Genomic DNA, 23,623 nt, shown 5'->3' on the forward strand with positions numbered 1-23,623 from the left:
ACTTATAATCTACATTAAAAATACTCCATTATTTTACTGTAGTCTGTATAATTCGTACCTTACTTTGGACTGTATACTCTATATCTTACTAATGTCTGTATAATCCATATCTTATTGTAGATTGTATATTCCATATCTTACTGTAAACTGTATACTCCATACCTTACAGTAGACTGTATATTCCATATCTTACTGTAGAATGTATACTTCATATCTTACTGAAGACTGTATACTCCATATCAGAATTAAGGCTGTATACTCCATATCGTTTTGTAGACTTTATACTCCATACCTTACCATAGACTGTATACTCAATATCTTACTGTATCCTCTATATCTTACAAGAGACTGTATACTCCGTATCTTACTTTAGACTGTATACTCCATGTCTTACTGTAGACAGCATACGCCATATCTTACTGTAGTACGTATACTGCATATCTTGCTGTAGACTGTATAATCAATATCTTAATATAGAGTGTATACTCAGTATCTTACAGTAGCCTTTCTACTCCGTATCTTACTTTAGACTGTATAAGTCATACCTTACTGTAGACCGTATTCTCCATATTACTGTAGTCTGTATATTCGGTATCTTACTGTAGACTGTATACTGCATATCTTACTGTAGTCGATATACTCCACATATTAATGTGGTCTCTACTCTCTACATCTTACTTAAGACTGTATACCCCATATGTTAATGTAGTCTGCATACGCCATACTTACTATAAACTTTATACTCCATATCTTACTCTGGTCTAAATACTCCATATCTTACTGTAAACTGCATACTCCATATCTTACATTAGACTGTATAATCCATTTAATACATTTAGACTGTATACCCCGCATCGTAATGTATCATGTATAATCCATATCTTACTGCAGACTGCATACTCCATATCTTACTTTAGACTGTATACTCCATATATTACTTTAGACTGTATACTCCATATATTACTTTAGACTGTATACTCCATATATTACTTTAGACTGTATACTCCATATCTTACTGTAGACTTCATACTCAATATCTTACTGTAGACTGTATCCTCTATATCTTACAGGAAAATGTATACTCGTATCTTACTTTAGACTGTATACTCCATGTCTTACTGTAGACAGCATACACCGTATCTTACTGTAGACTGCATAATCAATATCTTAATATAGAGTGTATACTCTACATATTACTGCATAATGTATACTCCATATCTTAATGTAGACTGTCTACTCATTATCTTACCGTAGACATTATACTCCGTATCTTACTTTAGACTGTATAATTCATACCTAACTGTAGACCGTGTTATCCATATTACTGTAGTCTGTATACTCTGTATCTTAATGTAGACTGTATACTGCATATCTTACTGTAGTTGATATACTCCATATCTTACTGTGGTCTCTACTCTCTACATCTTACTGAAGACTGTATACCCCATATATTACTGTAGTCTACAAACGCCTTACTTACTATAAATTTTGTACTCCATATCTTACTCTGGTATAAATACTCCATATCGTACTGTAAACAGCATATTCCATATCTTACTTTAGACTGTTTCATCCATTTAATACATTTAGACTGTATACTCCGCATCGTAATGTATCCTTTATAATCCATATCTTACTGTAGACTGCATACTCCATATCTTACGGGGCCCCGAGTGGCCGAGTGGTCTAAAGCGTTCTCCGTTACGGATCACTGCCATCTCACCTCTGTCTGCGCCGGTTCGAGTCTCAGATTCAGCCAATGTAGGTATGTGAGAAAGCATGCCAGTAGCTTCTCGTGGGTCGGTGGTTCTTTCTGGGGTTTTCCCGGGTTCTTCCTCCACCATTAATACTGGCCGCCATATATAGCCTATCGTGTGCTGAAAAATGGCGTTAAACCCCACAACAACAACAACAACAACCATATCTTACTTTAGACTGTATACTCCATATCTTACTTTAGACTGTATACTTCATAAATTACTTTCAACTTTATAGTCCATATCTTACAAAAGACTTTATAATCCATATTTTACTGTAGTCTGTATACTCCATTTCTGAATAAAGTCTGTATACTCCATATATTACCGTAGACTGCATAGTCCATATCTTAATTTAGATTGTATACTCCAGATCTTTTGTAGACTTTATACTCCATATCTTACTTTAGACTGTATACTCCATGTCTTAGTACCGACAGCAAACGCCATATCTTACTTCTGACTATATACTCCATATCTTGCTGTAGCCTGTATACACATTATCTTACCGTAGGCTGTATACTCCGTAACTTACTTTAGACTGTATAATCCATACCGTACCTTAGACAGTATTCTCCATTTTAATGTAGACTATATTCTACATATCTTACTATAGAATGTATACGCCATATCTTAATGTAGACTGTATACGCCATATCTTACTATAGACTGCATACTCTAAATTTTACTCTAGAATTTATGCTCCATATCTTGCATAATCCATATCTTACTTTAGACTGTATACTCCATATATTACCTTAAACTGTATACTCAATATCGTACTGTATCATGCATACTCCATATCTTACTGTAGACTGAATATTCCATATCTTACTTTTGACTGCTTACTTCATATATTACTTTAGACTGTATAATCCATATCTTACTTTATATTATGTACTCCATGTCGTACTGTATCCTGTATTCTCCATATTTTACTGTAGACTGCATGCTCCTTATCTTACTGTATCATGTTTGCTCCATATATTAATTTAGACTGTATACTCCATATCATACTGTATCCTGTATTCTCCATATCTTACTGTAGACTGCATACTCCATATCTTACTGCATCATGTATGCTCCATATTTTACTTTAGACTGTATACTCCATATCATAATGTAGACTGTATACTCCAAATCGTGCTGGAGACTGTATACTCCATATATTACTGTAGACTGTGTGTGTGATTTGGATTTTCAACGTAGCTTTAACACTATTTCACTCATATCGCTACAATATCTGCAGTGTCCAGTTTAGAGTGATGTCTAGCACTAGGGCATCATGTACATATATATAGCATGTTGTCCCAACCAGTCACATTATCCAGATATCAGGCCGACCAGTCCTATCACTAATTTAACCGCTCCGGTGGCCTAGTGGTTAGAGAGTCCGCCTCGGATGCGGGAGGTCGTGGGTTCGATCCCCGGCCGAGTCATACCAAAGACTTACAAAAATGGTACTAACAGCTGCTTCGCTTGGCGCTCAGCATTAAGAGGTTAGTGTTAGGACTGGTCGGCCCGGTGTCAGGATAATGTGACTGGGTGGGACATCATGCTACATGTCTGCGGCATGATGCCCCAGTGCTAGACATCACTATAAACTGCCACATTGCAGACATCGTAGCGATATGACCGAAAAATTGTTAAAGCTACGTTAAAAATCAAAATCACATCACCTATCACTAATTTATTAATTCTGAGTTCCTTGCGTGGCACCTGTTAGTACCATTTGTATAAGTCTTTGATATGACTCGGACGGGGTTCGAACCCGTGACCTCCCGCATCCGAGGCAAACGCACTAACCACTATGTCACAGGAGCAGTCGTTAAATGAGAAATACATAATATTCAATTGCATGTGTTTCCCTGACGGAGGTGAATTTTGTTGCATGTTAAAATGTCATTTCTGGTGTAATAATCGATTGCTAGAGCAAAGAAAACTAGATCAAATTGAAATATAAATACATTCATGTGTCTTTGATTCTAATGTATAATTAAATCGTAACCTGACTTCATACAAAAGTAGCAAATTAGATTGAACAATAATATGTTCGTTTTTACATGAATGATATTGCCACCTTATTCCAGTAAAAGAGATCAACCAAGCTCAAATTTCGCACACAACTCGTAATATTTCTACTGGCTCTTTACAAAATCAGAATGTAAATAATCCTAAACTAAATTTTCTTTTACAAACAAATCACTGGATTTTCATTGCTCAAACCTTAAACTACATTATGATTCCAAACAATATGAACCACAATATTGGAAAGTGCAACTCAGTAAAACAGTTTAACGACGCCTGCGTAAGTGCGTAAATATCAGAAGAGATTCAAGAGCTTCTCTGGGATTTTTGTATTGATCCTATGGGATTTATTCCACCGCTGGAGAAAGAAAATATTTCAGTTTAAGATTCTCATTATTACTTCGGAGTACTTGTACAGATTTTTTTAAATTTCAATTGAGAAAGTCTTGTGCTATAATTTCATTATTCTATACCGTATTATCGAAAAAAGTGTTAAGAAAACGAAGGAACCCAGCTGATTTATACCACTTGGCTATCAACAAATTCAAGAGTGATTTCAGTTCTTTTCAAAATTAAGCGACATTGTTCTTGTCTCAATAAAGTATGTTGTCTTTTGTGTGGCTTTTAGTTCCTATCTTTTTCGGTGGGGGTTGGGGCGGCATATACGTCTTCATTCAGGAAGATGGTTAAATTAAAGTTGCAGTACATGTTCCGAATTAATTTGTTAATAAAGCACATCATTATTATTTGTAGAGAAGCCACATAGGTGTACCTTTGTAAATGTTTTACTGAAACAACTTCATTGTTTCTGCGTGCCTGCGTGTCTTTTTCATCAGTGTCAACACTCGCGAAGAATTGCCAAAATACAACATTTGCAGGTGGCAGATTAGCTTGTGTATCAGGAGAAAAAATTTTACTTAGACGTACCACGCTAAAAGATAAGTATGTGCAACCACTTCAGTGATCAGAGGTTTTTGGCAGATCGATCTAATATGTTGAATATGTATCAGACATCCAGTAAATGAGTCGAGCAATAAAGAAATAAATTCGAGAAGAAAAAAAGTAAAATGGTCACGTGAGTCTATTATGGCTCTAACCACGCATGACCTGTACATGGTCGGTTTCTTAAACATCGACATGTGTCAATGATATTGCTCAGTTACAACAGGAGCACAATCTAACTGGTGATTAATTAAACTCTGTTTAATTGAACAGGACCGCCTGATATTACTTTTACATCCGTAACACCAAGAATAATATTTAATTTGTCTGTATGTCAACGAATAGAGAATTTCAGTTCAGTTCCAAAATGACAGTCACAATGTCGGTCGCTTAATTAAATATGAAACAGGATATATTATTGTGGAAGTAAACCATGAAGTCCACTAAAATGTCCACGAACAGTGGAAATGTTTAGAGAATTGCGAGCTGCCGTAAATCGATGTGTTGCCGTAAACCGATGTGTTCTCAACAAATGGGTCATGCTATAACAATTCACTCATTGAAAATACTCGCTTTGCACACTTGATCAGAGAAGTATTCAACCCGTGCAAATTTGATGATTTTCTTATATGCTCTTTAACGTATTATTTCATTATCAATTAAGATTTTTCCGCATATTTTTATCCGTACATGGTAAAAGATTTGCTACTAAGGATAGCGCAAGAAAATTCACAACAATCATTAAATGTTACAGCGATTTTGAACTCTTTCAATTCCTACCTACACAGAAATATATTTACCTTTAAAAAATTGAATTAGATAAAATACAGTGTAAAACACTGACACTGACACAAACAATGTGCCACCGGCATGATTCTTCCTTTTTATCTTGTTATCTCCTGTTATTTTATTTTATTTTTCTTTTTTACGAACTTTAGAACATTTTAAAATCTCTTCAAAGGTCTCTTGTAGAATAAAACAATTTGGTTATACATAAACAAATTCAGACAAAATATAACAGAAAATCATGTTATACTGTCTAAGTTTTCTATTATTTCAATAATAGGTTTCATTGCTTTACGACTATTATTACCACATTGTTTTTTATGTTTGTCTGGCACTTTAATGATATATGTTGCGGCCTTTCTGCATATCATTTGTTTTAGTTTTGAATCTAGAACAGACTGCTATATTATCTGACACTAAAGTTATTACATTGTTTCTTTATTTCACACAAATTGACAGCGCTTACAGGATTGGACTAGTTGAACGTTCCTAAAAATGTCCAGGCAATGTGTTTTACTAGCTGCTCATATCAACTCCACGCAATTTCGAGCGTATCTTATACATTAAGTCCCTCAGTAGTTCCAGAAAAAGGATGGTATATTCTATTTTCTTTCAGGTGTGTTAAAAACTAACGATTCTCTATATACGAGACTAAGAGTCCTATCTGTGACATTTTCAAATAAATTAGATCGACAATCAAACGTTTCATAATGCGTTTGACTCGCGTAAATATATGGGAATCAAATGTCCATGTATGCACATATCTCCAATAGCCCTAACTGTATTAAAACCTGTAGCATGACATTCGCATTTGGAAATATAATACTAGTATTGTCCATAAATATTCGCAAATTAAAATCACAAACTAGCTTAAAATCGATAACAGTAAAATTAAAAATACATTTAAATTAGCTGGAAAATATGGTATCATCTTCAAACGATCATAAACAACATAAGGTACGGCAATGAAGTTGCAGATTGTTGAATGAGAGTGACAGAAAAATAGATCAGAGTGTTTCATCAGTATTATATGTAGATAGGCACTTTAAGATATAAAGCTTACCATTTTACTGGCACTATACTTGTAACACTTTGAATTCGTCCTATCGAAATTAAAGGTGAAATTGTGATTTAGGAAAATCAAATATATTTGTTATTTGCATTGTCTGTTATATTTCGAATGCCTAGTTCATACGCAGTCTGCTAAAAATAAAAACATCATTCTATGTCAAATAAAAAATGAATATTGTCATCAACTTAGCCGCAAATTATTATTGTCGAATGGTGACAGTTTTGAGCAATCGAATTTTGATAAATGCAGCAATAGTCGAATTCCAAGATATATCTACCCATACAGGGTTAATACAATAAGATATACATGTACATACATCTACAACAAACGGAATAATATAGTTTATGAAGGGTAGATAGGCGGCAAGAAGTGCTAAATCTGAAAAGAATATGCTTCCTACAAACTATATATATATCATGTGGTAGCTATATACATGTCACTAAAGACCCCGTATCTCGCTATATTATTTAAATACCGCGAACTACATACATTTATTTTACAATTATTGATACCGATCTTTATTCAATTACTATACATGTTATTCTAGCAAAGGAAACAAATTCCATGGAAGCCAGTAGCGCAAGGAACGCATCCAAACATCGTATGTACCAGGACTCCCAAACACATCTGACATCTCAAGATACATATGTAAATCTACTGAAACACCGACAATACTCTAGACAGTAGCTAGTAAGATCGTTTAACTAGTCGAGGAAAAAACTCGTTCACTCTATTTTTTCCCCAAGTTTTTCCTGCTGTTTAACCATAGAGAATCGGCGCCTCACCCTTACATGAAAAATGGATCAACTCCAAGGAAATAGAGATGAACTGAGCGTGTATAACAAAGACAAAAATAAGTTGTTTTTGTTTTGGGGGGTTGGGGGGTCAGTGTAACCCATTGCAGAAATGAAACAAGAAAATGATCTGACCCGAAGCGTATTTATATACTGTCGGATACTAATTGTCCGTAAACAGATCATTAATAGCGGAGCACATTTCACAAGGGATTACATGGATAATATTAAAAAGTAAGGTAAAAAGTTAGAACATAAACTTCAAACATTTCTAAAGTGTATCATCCCTACATGCTTTCACTCCTCCTGCTTGAAGACAATACAACGTCATTACAATTATAATGTATGGCGTCTTGTCCAGTTTTAAATTACAATAACCATAATCATATTTGAGACACGCGGATATAACGACCAATCATTCCTACACTAACGTTTGTCTCAATGGTCTAGTAAGTTAGACACGTTAGTATCGTGTTGTGCCAAAATATAAAACGCAAAACCAAGCTACCCCTTAATAATCCATTAATGGCGAATACTGTCTCGAGGTCTTTGATAGCAATCAATAATTACATGCATCTCAGAGAGAATGGTCATGCTATAAGTTTGACTGGATTTCGGAATATGCTTCTAAGGGTGTCAGTAATCTTCGATATACGACCTAGTTGTTTTGTAATAGTTGATAAAGATTGTCCAAACTTGATTGCACAATCTAACGAGATAAGACCATATAAAAAATAAGTATGTTTCATATTCATTTGATTTCGAAAATTCTCAGATAATGCACAAGAACGTGCGTTTTACCCTTTGGCTAGTATAAAACATTTGGTGTGTTGTATCTACTTATCAAAAAAAATTATATTAACTACCATATTGAAACTGTTTATTACAAACTTTCTGAGAATATCTTGATTTGTAAATGTCTTATATATATATATATATATATATATATATATATATATATATATATATATATATATATATATATATATATATATATATATATATATATATATATATATACACTAGGTAGGTACTTTGTAATTAAGTAAATGCAGTAGTATCATCTTTAAAACTAGTATGTCTAACGAAGTTATAAACTTGGCATGTTGCAGCCAATTTCACTTATGTTATGCCTCGTATATTTCTCTAATAAACCAGTATGTAGTCCATCATGTGTTATATGTTGATCGCGTAAAACACATTTAAGACGTTCTTTAGCCTGAGTATATTATGGAGCATTATACATTCACATATCAAGGAAATATATATTCCTATAGCCAGGAATATAAATGTATGTGCCTAAGTTATGTATATTTTTATACCCAACCAATATACATTAATATACCTATGTAAATACATTAATATACCTATGTAAATACATTTATGTACCTAAGTAAATACATTTATATACCTATGTAAATACATTTATGTACCTAAGTAAATACATTTATATACCTATGTAAATACATTTATATACCGACGTAAATACATTTATGTACCGAAGTAAATACATTTATATACCTATGTAAATACATTTATGTACCGAAGTAAATACATTTATGTACCGAAGTAAATATATTTATATACCGAAGTAAATACATTTATGTACCGAAGTAAATACATTTATGTACCGAAGTAAATACATTTATATACCGACGTAAATACATGTATGCACCTAAGTGAATAAATTTATATACCGAAGTAAATACATTTATATACCGAAGTAAATACATGTATGTACCTACGTAAATACATTTATATACCGAAGTAAATACATTTATGTACCGAAGTAAATACATTTATATACCGACGTAAATACATTTATATACCGAAGTAAATACATTTATGTACCGAAGTAAATACATTTATGTACCGAAGTAAATACATTTATATACCGAAGTAAATACATTTATATACCGAAGTAAATACATTTATGTACCGAAGTAAATACATTTATGTACCGAAGTAAATACATTTATATACCGAAGTAAATACATTTATGTACCGAAGTAAATACATTTATATACCGAAGTAAATACATGTATGTACCTAAGTAAATACATTTATGTACCGAAGTAAATACATTTATGTACCGAAGTAAATACATTTATATACCGACGTAAATACATGTATGTACCTAAGTGAATAAATTTATATACCGAAGCAAATACATGTATATACCTAAGTAAATACATTTATATACCGAAGTAAATACATTTATATACCGATACCAAAGTAAATACATTTATATACCTATGTAAATACATTTATATACCGAAGTAAATACATTTATGTACCGAAGTAAATACATTTATATACCGAAGTAAATAGATTTATGTACCGAACTAAATACATTTATATACCTAAATAAATAGATTTATATACCTAAGTAAATACGTTTATATACCTAAGTGTATATATTTATATACCTAAGTAAATACATTTATATACCAAAGTAAATATATTTATATACCTAAGTAGATGCATTTATATACCTAAGTAAATACATTTATATACCTAAGTAAATATATTTATATACCTAAGTAAATACATTTATATACATAAGTAAATACATATTCAGCTACAGCTGTTGAAAAACATTACTATGCCCGAACTTGTGCGAAGAGCGATAATACTATAGTCGCAAGCCTCAGTTCGTTTGTCCGTATGTTACAAACCTTATCATTTCAACCAGCGAAAGCTTAAACTATTCGACTCAGTCAAAAGTGACTCGAGGAATGGAACACCTGTGCATAATTATTTGTTAAACTCGAAAGAAAGTATTTAAAGAGACAATGCAAAATGCATCAGTTAAAGCTTCTAAGTGTCTTATTTCTTATAAGCTACACAAAATATTATTCATCAATGTAGAGACGATGAAGGTTTAATACACCGTTAATACATATTCGGGTATTATATAGACATGCATTCAGCATAACTATGACAATTAATATCGGATTTTTGTATGGTTATTAGCATTTGATGAACTCCGAAAAAAAAAATCAAGTTAACATGTATTAGGTGTAGTTATTTATGCAGCTATTCATGAATTGCTATGGTTTACAGCCCGAAAACAGCTCATGTACGCATTATTAAAACTATTGAATATAATAACAATGGCGGTAGCATCTGATAACGACTCTGTTATTATATTATTATTGGCATTTTGCTATAACATTGTAGCCTTATTATGCCATGCAATCCTTGTTCGTCTTGCCGATTCTCTGTTATCCATATGGATACAATTAAAATTAAGGGTGTTTCTCAAGAATTAAAGAACATCGGACATGTTGAGCTTATCGATTCATGGAATGCAGGAACGTCTTAAACATCTTACGCTTAGGTAAATACACACAAGTTAATTAGGACTCGCTTGTTCAGTATTGACACTTCATTGAATGTGCCGCGTATGCTTCATTAAAAGTAAATGTATTTTTTTCTTCTCACGGCTAGTCCGGTGTTTTCACGCTGTGCAAACAAAATGGCGCCTTCGCGTATCCTGCTGCTTCTTATGTAGTACGACGCTCGTTAATTGATGATCAATGGCGCGTGAAGGCTGGAAATGAGGCAATCAAGATTTTCATCGATGTTGAACTGGAGCCAAATGTAGGGATGGTAATACAGAACAAGAACTAAAAGTATGATTTGTGATTGTACGAGTCCACAATACGGGTCAACATTTCTAAGCATTACAACATTAAAGAAAGAAGAGATTCTCCTGTTATAACCACAATAAGCTTAATGTATGCATATCAGTCGCCAAATGAAATATTATATTATCAACACTTTCAGTAAAAATGAATGTGGATTATCATGAATATTATGTATTATGTGCTGAATTTAAATTTAAAAAGATATTCAACTCGTGATCGCAAAACCATTATGTTCAGACTTGTATTTATAAGTACTTGACACGTTTTCTATTTTCGTCGTATATATATATATATATATATATATATATATATATATATATATATATATATATACTGATTCATGTGCAGGACAATATTGATTAATATGGTTAAGATGCAGGTAAATCTTGATTTATATGTGGTTACTAGTAAACTACTCAGATTGCTTTGCAAGGAACGTTAAAATAAATCAACACTTCGGCCCGACACAAGCTTACGACGCTGTGATAAAGTCTCTAAGGCAGACACTGAATGGTAATTTAGGCTACTGTCCAGGTTATAAGTACACTGTTGAACATACATATACGAATGTCTAACATTCATCGGCGATGATAAGTGGAAACTAAAATCGTCATCAAACTTCTTTCACCACTTGCCTGATTAGCAATTATTACATTATACAAGCCGATGTTTGTATTACAGATAATAGTCACAATACTTTATCAATCTATTGCAAATAAAGCATTAGTACCATTACATTATGCAAACATGTCACATCAATGTGCAAATCTCGATTGGTATTTGGTATAGCTTTCGAAGAAAAATAATACACAAACATATATCCCACAAACGTAACTTTGAGGACCACTACAATAAAATAATGTATATTGACAGCCAACAAAAATTTAAGAAACCATGGTACCTCAGTGGTTAACGTGCTGCTTCGCGACCAAAAGAGTGTAGGTTAGAATCCTACCATCGGATCAGCTCATATATGCAGCAGTAGTATCTTGTACAAGGCACTATACTCAGATTATCTCGACATTAATTAACTATTTGCACTGATTTTTCTCAACAACAAAAAAAATCTAACCAAACAAAACATCGTTCATGTTTCGAGCCTTGTGTTGTGGCGCTGTAAAGCACCAATCAAGCCAAAGCAAGCAAAATGTACATTCAATTATCCTACCCTTGTGTTGCTTTGCCGTAAAAGACCAAAACCAAGCCAAACCGTGTAAGCGGATGAAAATGTTACATAGAGATTAACACGAAAGATAAATTTTTAAATTTCATTTTATTTTTGTTAATACATTAAATCATAATTCTAAAATTGTTCTCGGAATGCCTATGACTATTTTGTAACACTTGACGAGACATGTTGCAATTTGTCACACATATTGGATAAATCAGGCATGTGCAGGTACCTAAACTGTCATGTGACATGTGTCACATATTCGGAGATGCCGTCTTATAACCTATACAAACCGATGGGACGGAGGACAACCGAATCATTCAATACGTGCAATATTAAATACATCCAATATGACCAGTATCATATGCGTAACTGCTCGTCCTTTATATGTAAACCTGTTTCATTCAGCTATGAACGGGAATTCAAGTGTGCTCTTTCAACGGCGTCTGTATGCTATATACACATGCTTCCTTTACTTTCTCGATAGCTCGTTAGATACAATGCATTGCAAATGCGCTGCATCCTCCCGTCCAAGATTATTGATATGGCAAGTTTAATCATTGGGACCAATGAATGCTAATTCGGGACGCAATCGATTTAATATTATGGACGAGACTGAACTTTAATTCAAGATAAATCGATGATTCAAAGTAAAGGAATCCATGAATACAAAATCAAAAACATGTTGATCTGCTATGATAACCAACAGAAAACTTCCCAGGGAGGCGAGCAAAAGATTTAAGAAGGACCACGATGAATACCAGAGATATAAACCCTGATTACATGCATTCCATTCCCACTAATGCAAGCTTTCTAATGAAATATCTGGATGGTACAATTTACTACGGCAGATGTACGTGGCGGATCCAACCCTCGTTTTGCTGTGACCCGAATTGGGATATCGTTTTCATTTTTGGGGGTGGAGGTGGGGGAAGTTGGTTTTTTTTTTTTGTTGTATTTTTTTTTCGGAGGGGGGGTAATGCCATTTTACAGATATTATAGGCTATGCATGATACATGTTGGTCAGTATATTTGGTTGTGGCAGATCAACTGGCCACGAGAAGCTACTGACAAGTTTTCTCACATCCAATTTAGCCGAGTTCAGACTCGAACCCACGCAGACAGAGATGGGACGTGAGTGATCAGTAAGGACTAACTCCTTCGACCGGTTCGGCCACCTCGTACCCTTTCAACTGATCTTCCCCAGGATGTCATGGAAATGTCAGTCCTAACAAAATATTATGATTTACCATCTTTATTTCTGTAATGAACGATAAGGATAGTTTGTACTTATTTGATCATGATATACGATTACATCTGAACCTATGCTTGGTTAGGTTTTGGTTTGGTTTGGTGCATTATTGACCATCAGTATATGTAGGAATTTTGGTGCCGAGACAAATGGAATAAAGTACTATACCAAAATAAAGACCACCCATTCCGGTACGATAGTAGGATTCGAACCCACGCGCGTTCGGTCGTGAGTCTGCACATGAGCTATGTTCTGGCCTTTCAGTCAGCAATTTAGGGCTTCTACCCATTATCACCGCAAACTCATAGTTTGACAAAAATATCTTAGACCGAGTGTTGTGGTGAACCCGACTAATTTGAATCATACTGGCCATGAGATTTGCCACTGCTCTAGCATCATCGTAACAATGATCGACAAACGTATTGAGTTTAAGTTTGGAATAAAAGCCAATCTCTCTGTGAGACTGATCATTCGCCAAGCACATGGGAGATTTTAGAACTGACTTTATCCCAATGAGAATAACTAAAAACTCATTTTGTCTGATGCGCATCTCCCTCAAGCGTAAAAGTATATCAAATATTAGATTTTACATTTGTTCCTAAGTACATAATAGGTACGATGCCCGAATGAACATTCCTGCATGTTTTCATTATTTAAGGATTACATCAAAGCGTACCATTTCATGACATTTGTAGCTGATATTAATTACGATACGCGAATGAAAACGTGCCATTAGGTGTTCCTTGTTTAATAATATACACACAAGATGTAATAAATTTAATTCCAACTTGCATAATTAACTTGTTTTGCTGCATTGACGGACATTTTCATGTTAAAATAACGGACTTACGCTAACGTTGCTGAAACCTATTTTCTGTTTGTAGACGAAATCATTTATAGCTTTGTGAATTAATTGGGCTTGTAGATTATACATTTAAATACTTTGATTCACTTTCATCAATCAGATGTATATAGGACTTATTATATAAATTGTATTATAATATAGAAAAATTACCAATTAAATATTGGTTACGGATTTAAACAGAAATGTGTTTTGATATGACACTCCGCCAAAGATCTACCTTAGATGCTGATGTTGCATTAATGTTTGGACTTTTCTAAAGTCGCCTAAAAAACTAACATTAAATTAAAGTTCAACGTAAAACAATTCTGCTTTTCTGTTACATTGATTCAATTGCTGCATCGTAATACATTTATCTCCATAATTTGTCAACACAGATAATTATCCGATTAAGACAAACTTAATATAATCACAAAGATTTAATTATTAATAAAATTAGTTATTTTAGTTCCAAAGCCTAAATGTTAAATGAAAGAATGAGTTGGGACATTCTCTGAAATAGATAAAAATATAATAGGTATGTTTCACTTTCCAGTCTCAACGAGTACAGCACTATTCCCATAAAACAATTGATGTCGTTATGGCTCATCGATTTATAAGTCGATAAGAATGTTTTCCAACATCCGCAATGGGTTGAAATAGGTTAGTTGAAACATAGTGGAGTTGCAGGTTTGATTTTCAGGTATGTAAAGTAATGCAAACACAATGCTTTTGTGTTTTTATTTTGTTTGTCTTGTCTTTGTTTTGTACATGCCTTTGATAAAGACTCATTAAAGAGTCGAAAGCGCTCAGGCTTTGCACTAAACATTTTCATTTTATTGTATTTATCTGAATCAGTCCCTGGCACACGTGATCCCTTGGTGGATCCAATGCACTTGAATCCAGATAAAATCGATATAAAGATTTGTGCTAATTAGTGGGTATATGCAACAAGAATGTGATAATCATCCCCCCGCAAAACCCCCGGATTTAGTTAGGAACGTGGCTGTGGTTACCATGTATTTCTCAAACATATATGTTGCAACTATTTGCTAACTACAATTGATTCGAACCCACATATAATTGCGCACAAATAAAAAGTTATTTAATATACATTTACCTGAAGATGATATTTTAAATATTTCAAACCCATTTATATTGCATACGGTCTGATAAAGTTACACAGTATGTCACCAAATGATTGACGAAGCAGTGCCCTAAACAAACAAATGCTGTGTATATTATTTTATTTAATTCTTGCCAGTGATGGCTATTCAACATGTTATCTGGATAAATGATATATTTACCCTTATATAATACATATCCTAAACGTGATCCTTCTAATTACTGTTCCTATGTGTATTAAGCTAAGTGGGTAAAATCGTGGAATGGATCAATTTGAAAATGCCTTAAGATTCATTATCAAATCTTTGGTCTTATTTACATGAATCAATATCATTTTATTCGTAATGATTCAGCTGTATATCGATTGAAAGTTGTGCGTCATTAATTGTGAGGCATTTGATAATAGGGTAGATACATCTGTGGTTTTTGCGATGTCAATAAGGCCTCTGACCATATGTGGCATAACGGTCTCTTACATAAAGTGAAATGTAAAGGAGCAGATTTTCAGATAGCTTTCAAATGGATGCAGACATACTCGACATTGTGATCAGTTTATAACATTGCTACCTCAAGGCTTAGTCATTGGTAACTTATTTCTGGATGAGAGCTCTTTAGGATGTGTGTCAGTCGAAATCAGCGAAAGGGGAAAAGACTGTAACTAGATATAACACCTATTAAAAAGAGGTTACATATTAGTTTCATAGCGGCCATAATGCATGTGCAACCATTTTCAGTTGGAACCAACTAAACTATTGGATGAATGTGTATGTAAAGTTTCCAGACAATCCTCTAAGATCTTTAGGAGGAATAGCGATATAAATTGTATGCATAGGGACAGAAGAACCGCGGACAACGGATCATCAATTCAGTTATTCTGGTATATAACCAGTTGTGCTACAACTTACAGACGCCTGGCTTTTATCTAGAACTACACGATATACCTTTGCCAATAATGTATTCAGTTAATTGGGATGTTATCTTCTTTCCTGTTTGATCTTTTCCTCAAATTCCTTTTTGTATCGCTGTCGCGTATGAAGCTAAGATTTAACCTCCTCTTTGTAGGTATAACATCTAGTTACAATCTACACAGTACAGTAACAGTTTTTCTTCCGTACAAATGTGCTAATCGTATCTTTCTGAAATTATTTGTTAATTCGTGCATTGCTCTGTCATCATCTGCATAATTCACCTAAATCAGAGTAACATTTGTATCCTTCACAGACCTGCGGTCCAGCAGCTATACATATGTCACCCTATAATTTGCAAGATATAAACTTGTATGTGCTCTTTAAAGCATATTACATATTAAATAACCACTGAATATGGTGTGTTTTATGCAACTGCGTTTATGATATAGATATACAGACATAGGTATATTTACAAATAGGTAGATAGATAGATGTTTATTTACTCTTTATGCTCTATGCCTAAGAGGACATGCTCAGGTTTCGTTAACGTGTACATAGTTTATTACTGTCTTTACTTTTCTCGAAATGGTGTGTTCTTTTCGCCCAATGCTGCGCAAACAAACTACGCAGCAGTGAGAAAAGATACCTTAAGCTCTATGGCCGTGCTTTTCGCCATAGCCAGGGTACATGTAGAGTAACGTCTGTCTGGATTTCGCCATAGCCAGAGTACCTATAGAGTAACGTCTGAGTCTATTATCACAACACAAAGAGCTTTCTCAAGAAGCTTCCTTTATTAAGGATGGCTCCTAAGCCTGTAAGGCAAAATATCTTACAGCGGATTCTGCCCATACCAAACTGGGTACTGACTGTGTTGAAAAACTGCATACGTTATTAAGCTTTGAGGATGGCTTCCTGTGCAAATAAAATTTATGTATTGCAAAATATGTTACAGCACACTCCGCCCAACCAAAACCTTGTTTGGCTGAGTGTTAAAACATACATATATTAATAACATTTACGGACAGCTTCCTGAGCGAAATGAAAACGTGTGAGGCAAAAGATCTCACTGCCGGCTCAGCCCAACTAAACCAGATATCGTGTGTTAAAAAATATATACAACAACAACCTTTACGGGAGCAGTCTTCAGCCGGAGAGGTAAGTAAAGAATAAGATTGATTTCTTGTTCGCTATCAGTATATAATTGTTTTATATACTGGACGTTCCAATATTTATTCTATATTTTACAGATTGTCAGACTTGTATTAAATAACAGCATACTATCATATAGACAGACGATAGTATGTTTCAAGTTGGCCTTTCACAACTGGACAAATTCAGTTCAAGTATACACTGAATGCATTGAATGGTGAGTAATGCAAATAGCACTTATAATTCAGTTAGATTATTTTTGTCGAACAAATTTTCATATTCAAACCTGCTTATTGTAATAATAATTTCGAACATAATTTCTGACTAGAGGATCTAATATTTAACGAAGAACATTCGTCTGCGCGCATGCAAAATGTAAATCATTACATTCGTACTTAACCGTGATTCGTGATCTACAGGGCTCAGTGATTGTCTTTTACCTGATTTTGATGGATAGTCATAGAACTGCCGAGGGGTGGGAAGTGTAACCCGTACGCTGCTGTCGATGAAGGATAACAGCTTCTGGACCAAAGGGCCCATAGGGAATATGAGGCTCTTGGGAGATTCTTCGTTACAATAGGAGGGGACCAACATGCGCGGTTGCTCATTGACCATTCGATGAGAAATGTTGAATCGGAAATACTTCATGATATTGAACTGGACACCAAAAGTAACTTTTTCCATTGTGAAGCCAATAATTCCATATCACTAAGAGTGCAAATTATATATATATATATATATATATATATATATATATATATATATATATATATATATATATATATATATATATATATATATATATATATATATATATATATATATATTTGCTTAAGGTTATATTCGTTGATTCTTGTTTGATGACTTGATGACGCTGCATGTTCTGATTAGTTCCATATAGGAACGATGTCATTTCCTTATATTAATTGTTCAACATATTGTTAAATATATTGTTGGACTTTGTGTGAATTCATTGATCTTTCAATTACAATATAAATAAACATCTCAATCAAGAAATTGATTTCAGTGTCTTCGCTAAAATCCAGTCTCAATCTGGTTTCGTCCTGTTACACACACACGTATACATACACACACGTGCGCGTATTGTGACCCGACCACAAAGAAAAAATGGCGAAGTAGACAAGACCATCTGGTTTTAATTATTATTCACAAACAGCATAAAATTGAATAGGAACCGTCATCAATAATTTGTATGAAAACCTTTCATTAATGCTCCATGTTAGTCAGTAACTAACATGTATTCTCATCAGAAATATGTATGTAGAAAATTTGCAATGTTCTACAGAAACGAAGCCTCTGAGTCGAGTTATGACGGTCTTAATTAACAGTTATCACAGAAAACTACGCAAAATAAGATCGAAATACAACTTCTGCATCCAGAGATATGATTAAAAATGGCCAACCAACAGAAGGAACAACGAGTACTGCCAAGATTCCCTATCTATTCCCGGTCGCCCTTCAATGCAGCGAAAATCTAGGTATTACTTATAAAGTCGATTTTAAAGTGGTTAACCCAAAGTATATCCTTGTAAATATAAAAGTAACTGCATTGGTGTACCAAAACGATCCTCAAACCAAGTTGAAAAGAAATCTGGCAATGCATATTACCTGTGCACAGAAAGAGATCAAGAAAATAATGTGCAATTAAGAAGGAAGATGATGAGAAGGAAAAAATAATGAATGGGGAGGCAAAGAAAATATTTTTTTTAAAAAAAGCAAATATGAACGTACGCTTTAGTTATTATAAAGCAAAATGGGTGGCTAATCCTAGGATTAAAACCTTGAACTATTTTTAAACGAACGAATATCATCTTTATCGATCAACGATCGGCCAGCTTCCTTTGCTACTGTACCAATGATCAGTCATTGTTAATTAAAATGAACGCTAGTTTGATCCGATATCTGAAACTGTCCAACAGCTGGAACTTGTTACGAAATTCTGGTTTGACAAGTGTTAAAAAGAGGACTTATACCGAACAAATTTATAATAAGAAGCGGTTTGTATAAATAAGTAACAAATTGTTTTACATAATTCGTAGTACGGCTTATAATTTCAAGATGGAATATTTTTATGCAAAATATCGACCGACACTGAGAAAATGTGTTAGGGTATCCTAAATATGTTTTTTAGCATAACACTATTCAGACTCGTGATGTTCCATTTATCACTGATGAAGACTATGTTACTTTAATATGTATTTGTATGCAATAATATTAACTAGGTGTAAAATAGATGTTGCTTCCGTGCAAAGTTTTCACTCTCCACATGTTAAACCTGTATACGCACAAGCTGCACAACGAACATATTAGGCGACCCCTTTGTCGAGGCTGACTCATATTCGAGCTGTTATTCAATTAGTTTAACAGATTATATTGTTATGTACATTTGATTTAATTTATATTTGATTTAATTGAATTGTTTGTACGTTTTAAAATCGTTTTATTTTTAATTTCATTACATGTCAAGATAATGCAGTTTTGTTTGCTAGGCACTCGATATTTGTTCAGAAAATAGTTTGACCTCGACTCTTCAGTTGTAAAGACGTAAATCGGACCTAGTTCCTGACCTTATTTAGAAATCAGTTAGAGAAGTAAACAACATTTTTATTTTGATCTTATTCTTAGAATAATATGATTGGTTTGTATCAAGGTCATACTGGGGCTGCGAGATATTTTATATGTAAACAGCCTCCATTTCGCAATTCTGGGCTTTCCGAAATTGCGCATTAGTTCGTTATAATAGTGATGCATAGAGATATGTCTCACTCGGGGCTTAGAACACTTGATGTCAAGGTGTTCGTTTGTGTGTGACCAGTTTGAGGAATTCCATTTTAATGTTTATTCAAATTATTTGGATTCTAAAAAATAATTCTTTTTCCTGGAAAAGTTTGAGAGCTCTTGGACAAAGACATTTCATTACGTTTTATTGAGAAATTCAAACACCGGATTATTGTTTGTGAACAACACGTAACTGTTGACCTTAAAACACCACAAAGGATACAGTATACGTCATCGCCTTCTATCTTAGATTCTTCGTCGGGAATCGAACTTGAATTCATTAGAACATTTCATTACAAAGACTTCTAAGATTTAATTCGTGGATTATTCTTGGATTATTTTTGGATTTGATTCTTAAAACCGTAAGTTCTCTTTTTTTTACAGTATTATTTCAGGGAAATAATTTGTTTGTTAGATTTTTCAAAGCTTGTTGTATTCATTCTTTCTTTTGTTGTTGTTTATTCGAGCCTAAACACGTAACATAAGAATATTCACGGTTAAGAGAAATGTATGTAAATGTAAGCTGAAAACTGTGTCATGCCGTGTGACTATAATGTTGCGTGTACCAGAAACATCATTAGGCCACAGGCATATAGCATGTTCAAATACGTGGTTCTTATCTACCATGTGACCTTCTTTTCTATTTTTAAATTTAACATGACTAGGGACCAACCATTTAGATCTCGGTCGGGGAGGGCAGAAGGTAGGGACTTTCCTTCGAAACATGCTATATTTTATTCTTTTACCTGAAGATATTTTTATCAATACTAATATAATGAATACAATTAGTTTAATTTCTTTCCACAAATCTGAGCAAAATTTTTTAAACCCCACCCACCACACGACACCCATCCTGCCCCTAACTTAAATGGTAAGGCCCCGTATAAGGAATGCACCTTCGTCCATCCCCATTCTAAGGTACTTAATGACAGTATTTCTTGCTCTAAGGCATGTAATCTCTGATTAACGTGTTTTGTTTCGTAGCCATCACTTAAACACAAATATCACACACACACACACACACACACACACATATATATATATATATATATATATATATATATATATATATATATATATATATATATATATATATATATATATATATATGCTCACGATCTGTTGGAAAAGAGTTTTGATTTCTAAGCAAGTATATGGCATACGTGCGGGTCATTTAATGTTCAGAGTGGGTTTAGGACTAAAATACATATTCCTGTGGCCTCAATTAAAGAACGGTGATACACCCTCATGCTATGGTTTCCGAAAAGTTCAATTTCAACTGATGAAGTTATATCAACATTGTCAACAAATAATTTTCCAAACATTTACTTGCTAAAATATATATTTTTAGTATTGATGAATTATACATTGTTTCTTCAGAAATGCACTTTTTCAAAATTTCTAAATTTATCTTATATTAATATACAGATAGCAAGCACATCATAGGTAGAGACATATACAATAACCTAACGCCAGTCCTAAAAGTAAGCCATGATCTAATGTCTGGAATATACTAAATGTGTCCAACATACACAATGCCTGACTCACCCAGTTATCAGCATGCTAATGGAAGCTAGCTGTACCATTAATACCAGAGAATCTCCCTCATGCGGATAACCTGCATAGCCTTGCATTGGTTAACTTGCAATATCACCTACCTGGTACGATTGGGATGAAGGAGTGATGGGTAGGGTGGGTGGGAGGCGACATAATGCTTTGATGTCATAGCGACCCAATTTGCTTACGTGAACAAATTAAGTATGATTGCACAGTCTTCAACATAGATATAACAATTAACTTCAAATATGAATATGCATGATCTACAATACAGAATATTCAACAGAATGATATGAAACTTAATATTACCTTTTCTATCTATATTTCAGGAGGTGAAATGCTACTAATCTGTAATCATAAACATCAGTGGTTTAGAAATCGAAAGCATGAAATCACTGATGTTTCTTTCCGTGATGTAGATAAGCATATTTTATTAGTCAATTACAGAAATACTAACAATGTTATTCCCTCAAGCAGAAAATATAAAAGAATGAAGTTACTCCTAACAAGAGAGAGTAGTGATAACTTGAAATAATTAATTACGTTTTCCATTGATTTGCCTATTGCATTTTTAAATTATATTACAATATGAACCACTTGATTCGCTATTATTTTGTTTTTCATTTTCGTTGGTCACTTTGTTTATCAAGCTATTAACTATTTTCTTGTGCCTAATTGAGTCCGTTACACTGTATCCACAACTCAAGGCATTTAAGACGATAAGAGTTATAATCAGAGAACCTGGTCAGAACAAATTATATGTAAAGAGAACTGCATGCACCGTCCAACATACATGCAGGCAGAAATACTGAGAGATGCTTGACATACATACATACATACATACATACATACATACATACATACATACATACATACATACATACATACATACATATATGACAAATAAGCTTCCTTAAGAAGAGCTTACCTTTAGTCGGCACGAATAAATTAACTGTCAAACAATCTTCAAGCTGGGTTTTCGTGTACTGGGTAATCCTTGTGAGTTTAGCCAAAGTTTCAACAGGTATAGAATTAGTTAAATCCTTGTCACGTGGGACCTTTTGAGGACAAGCTGCCCTGTGAGTCCATGCGGACCTTGTTCCTTCCCATCGTTCTGTGGGACTTGTAGGAGGCATAAGTCTGAGGTAACTGTTTCGTAGGGCTGCATATTGCAAGCCGTTAAAAGCCTCTACTGGCCTAAGTTGAACATTTGCGGAGTTGGGAAACTCCACCAATGCTCCTCTCATTTTCCCATATTTTGTTGAGATCACTGATGAACCTAATTGCTTGATTATCACTCTTGACATTAAACTTTCTAAAATAGAAAAAATAATAACACAAGATACTTCCACTTTTATCAAAAACATTTCCTTGTTTCTTAATTCCACTGATGACGACATCCAAGAATTCTTTACCTATTTCTTTTAAACTTTTCTCCTCCTTAATAGTGGTGCATAATTGAAACCCAATTGATCATTTCACAACTAGCTGCACCTTTACTGGGCCTCAACATACTGAAACAATCCTGAGGAATTAATTGATTGACAATAACGCTAGATACTCCCCGCAATTACTACACTCAATATCTTTCTTAATTCTGACAGCCGCTAATGGGACGCTTGCCCGTCCTATTTCAAGTTCATTCTCCAGTATGAATAATGGTATATACGCATGTATGCTTCACTTGTATGAAGTCAATTGTGGTATGTTAGCTCTCGCATAGGAATCCTAGTGCACTCGTGATGCGCTCTCTGTTTGCTTTCTCCAATACTTCCCTTCCTTTCCATAG

At 33.9% G+C, this 23,623-nt stretch overlaps 1 protein-coding gene across 4 annotated transcripts in view; it reads right to left on the bottom strand.

Annotated features, from left to right (window-relative positions):
• The window catches only part of LOC149799319 (neuroligin-4, X-linked-like), a 417,548-nt gene that overhangs the window by 43,855 nt on the left and 350,070 nt on the right, over positions 1-23,623 (bottom strand). The window contains exon 1 of one of the 4 annotated variants that reach the window (XM_089958628.1): positions 22,763-23,467. The exons of the other annotated variants lie outside the window; for them this stretch is intronic. Coding sequence (XP_089814754.1) covers positions 22,763-23,234 — 472 coding nt within the window. The 5' untranslated portion in view covers positions 23,235-23,467. Of the gene's footprint in view, positions 1-22,762; positions 23,468-23,623 lie in introns of those variants that run through there. 4 annotated transcript variants of the gene reach the window in all.

This window comes from Sinohyriopsis cumingii, chromosome 5 (genome assembly GCF_028554795.1).
Source record: "Sinohyriopsis cumingii isolate HCF-2022 chromosome 5, ASM2855479v2, whole genome shotgun sequence".
Classification (NCBI taxonomy): domain Eukaryota; kingdom Metazoa; phylum Mollusca; class Bivalvia; order Unionida; family Unionidae; genus Sinohyriopsis; species Sinohyriopsis cumingii.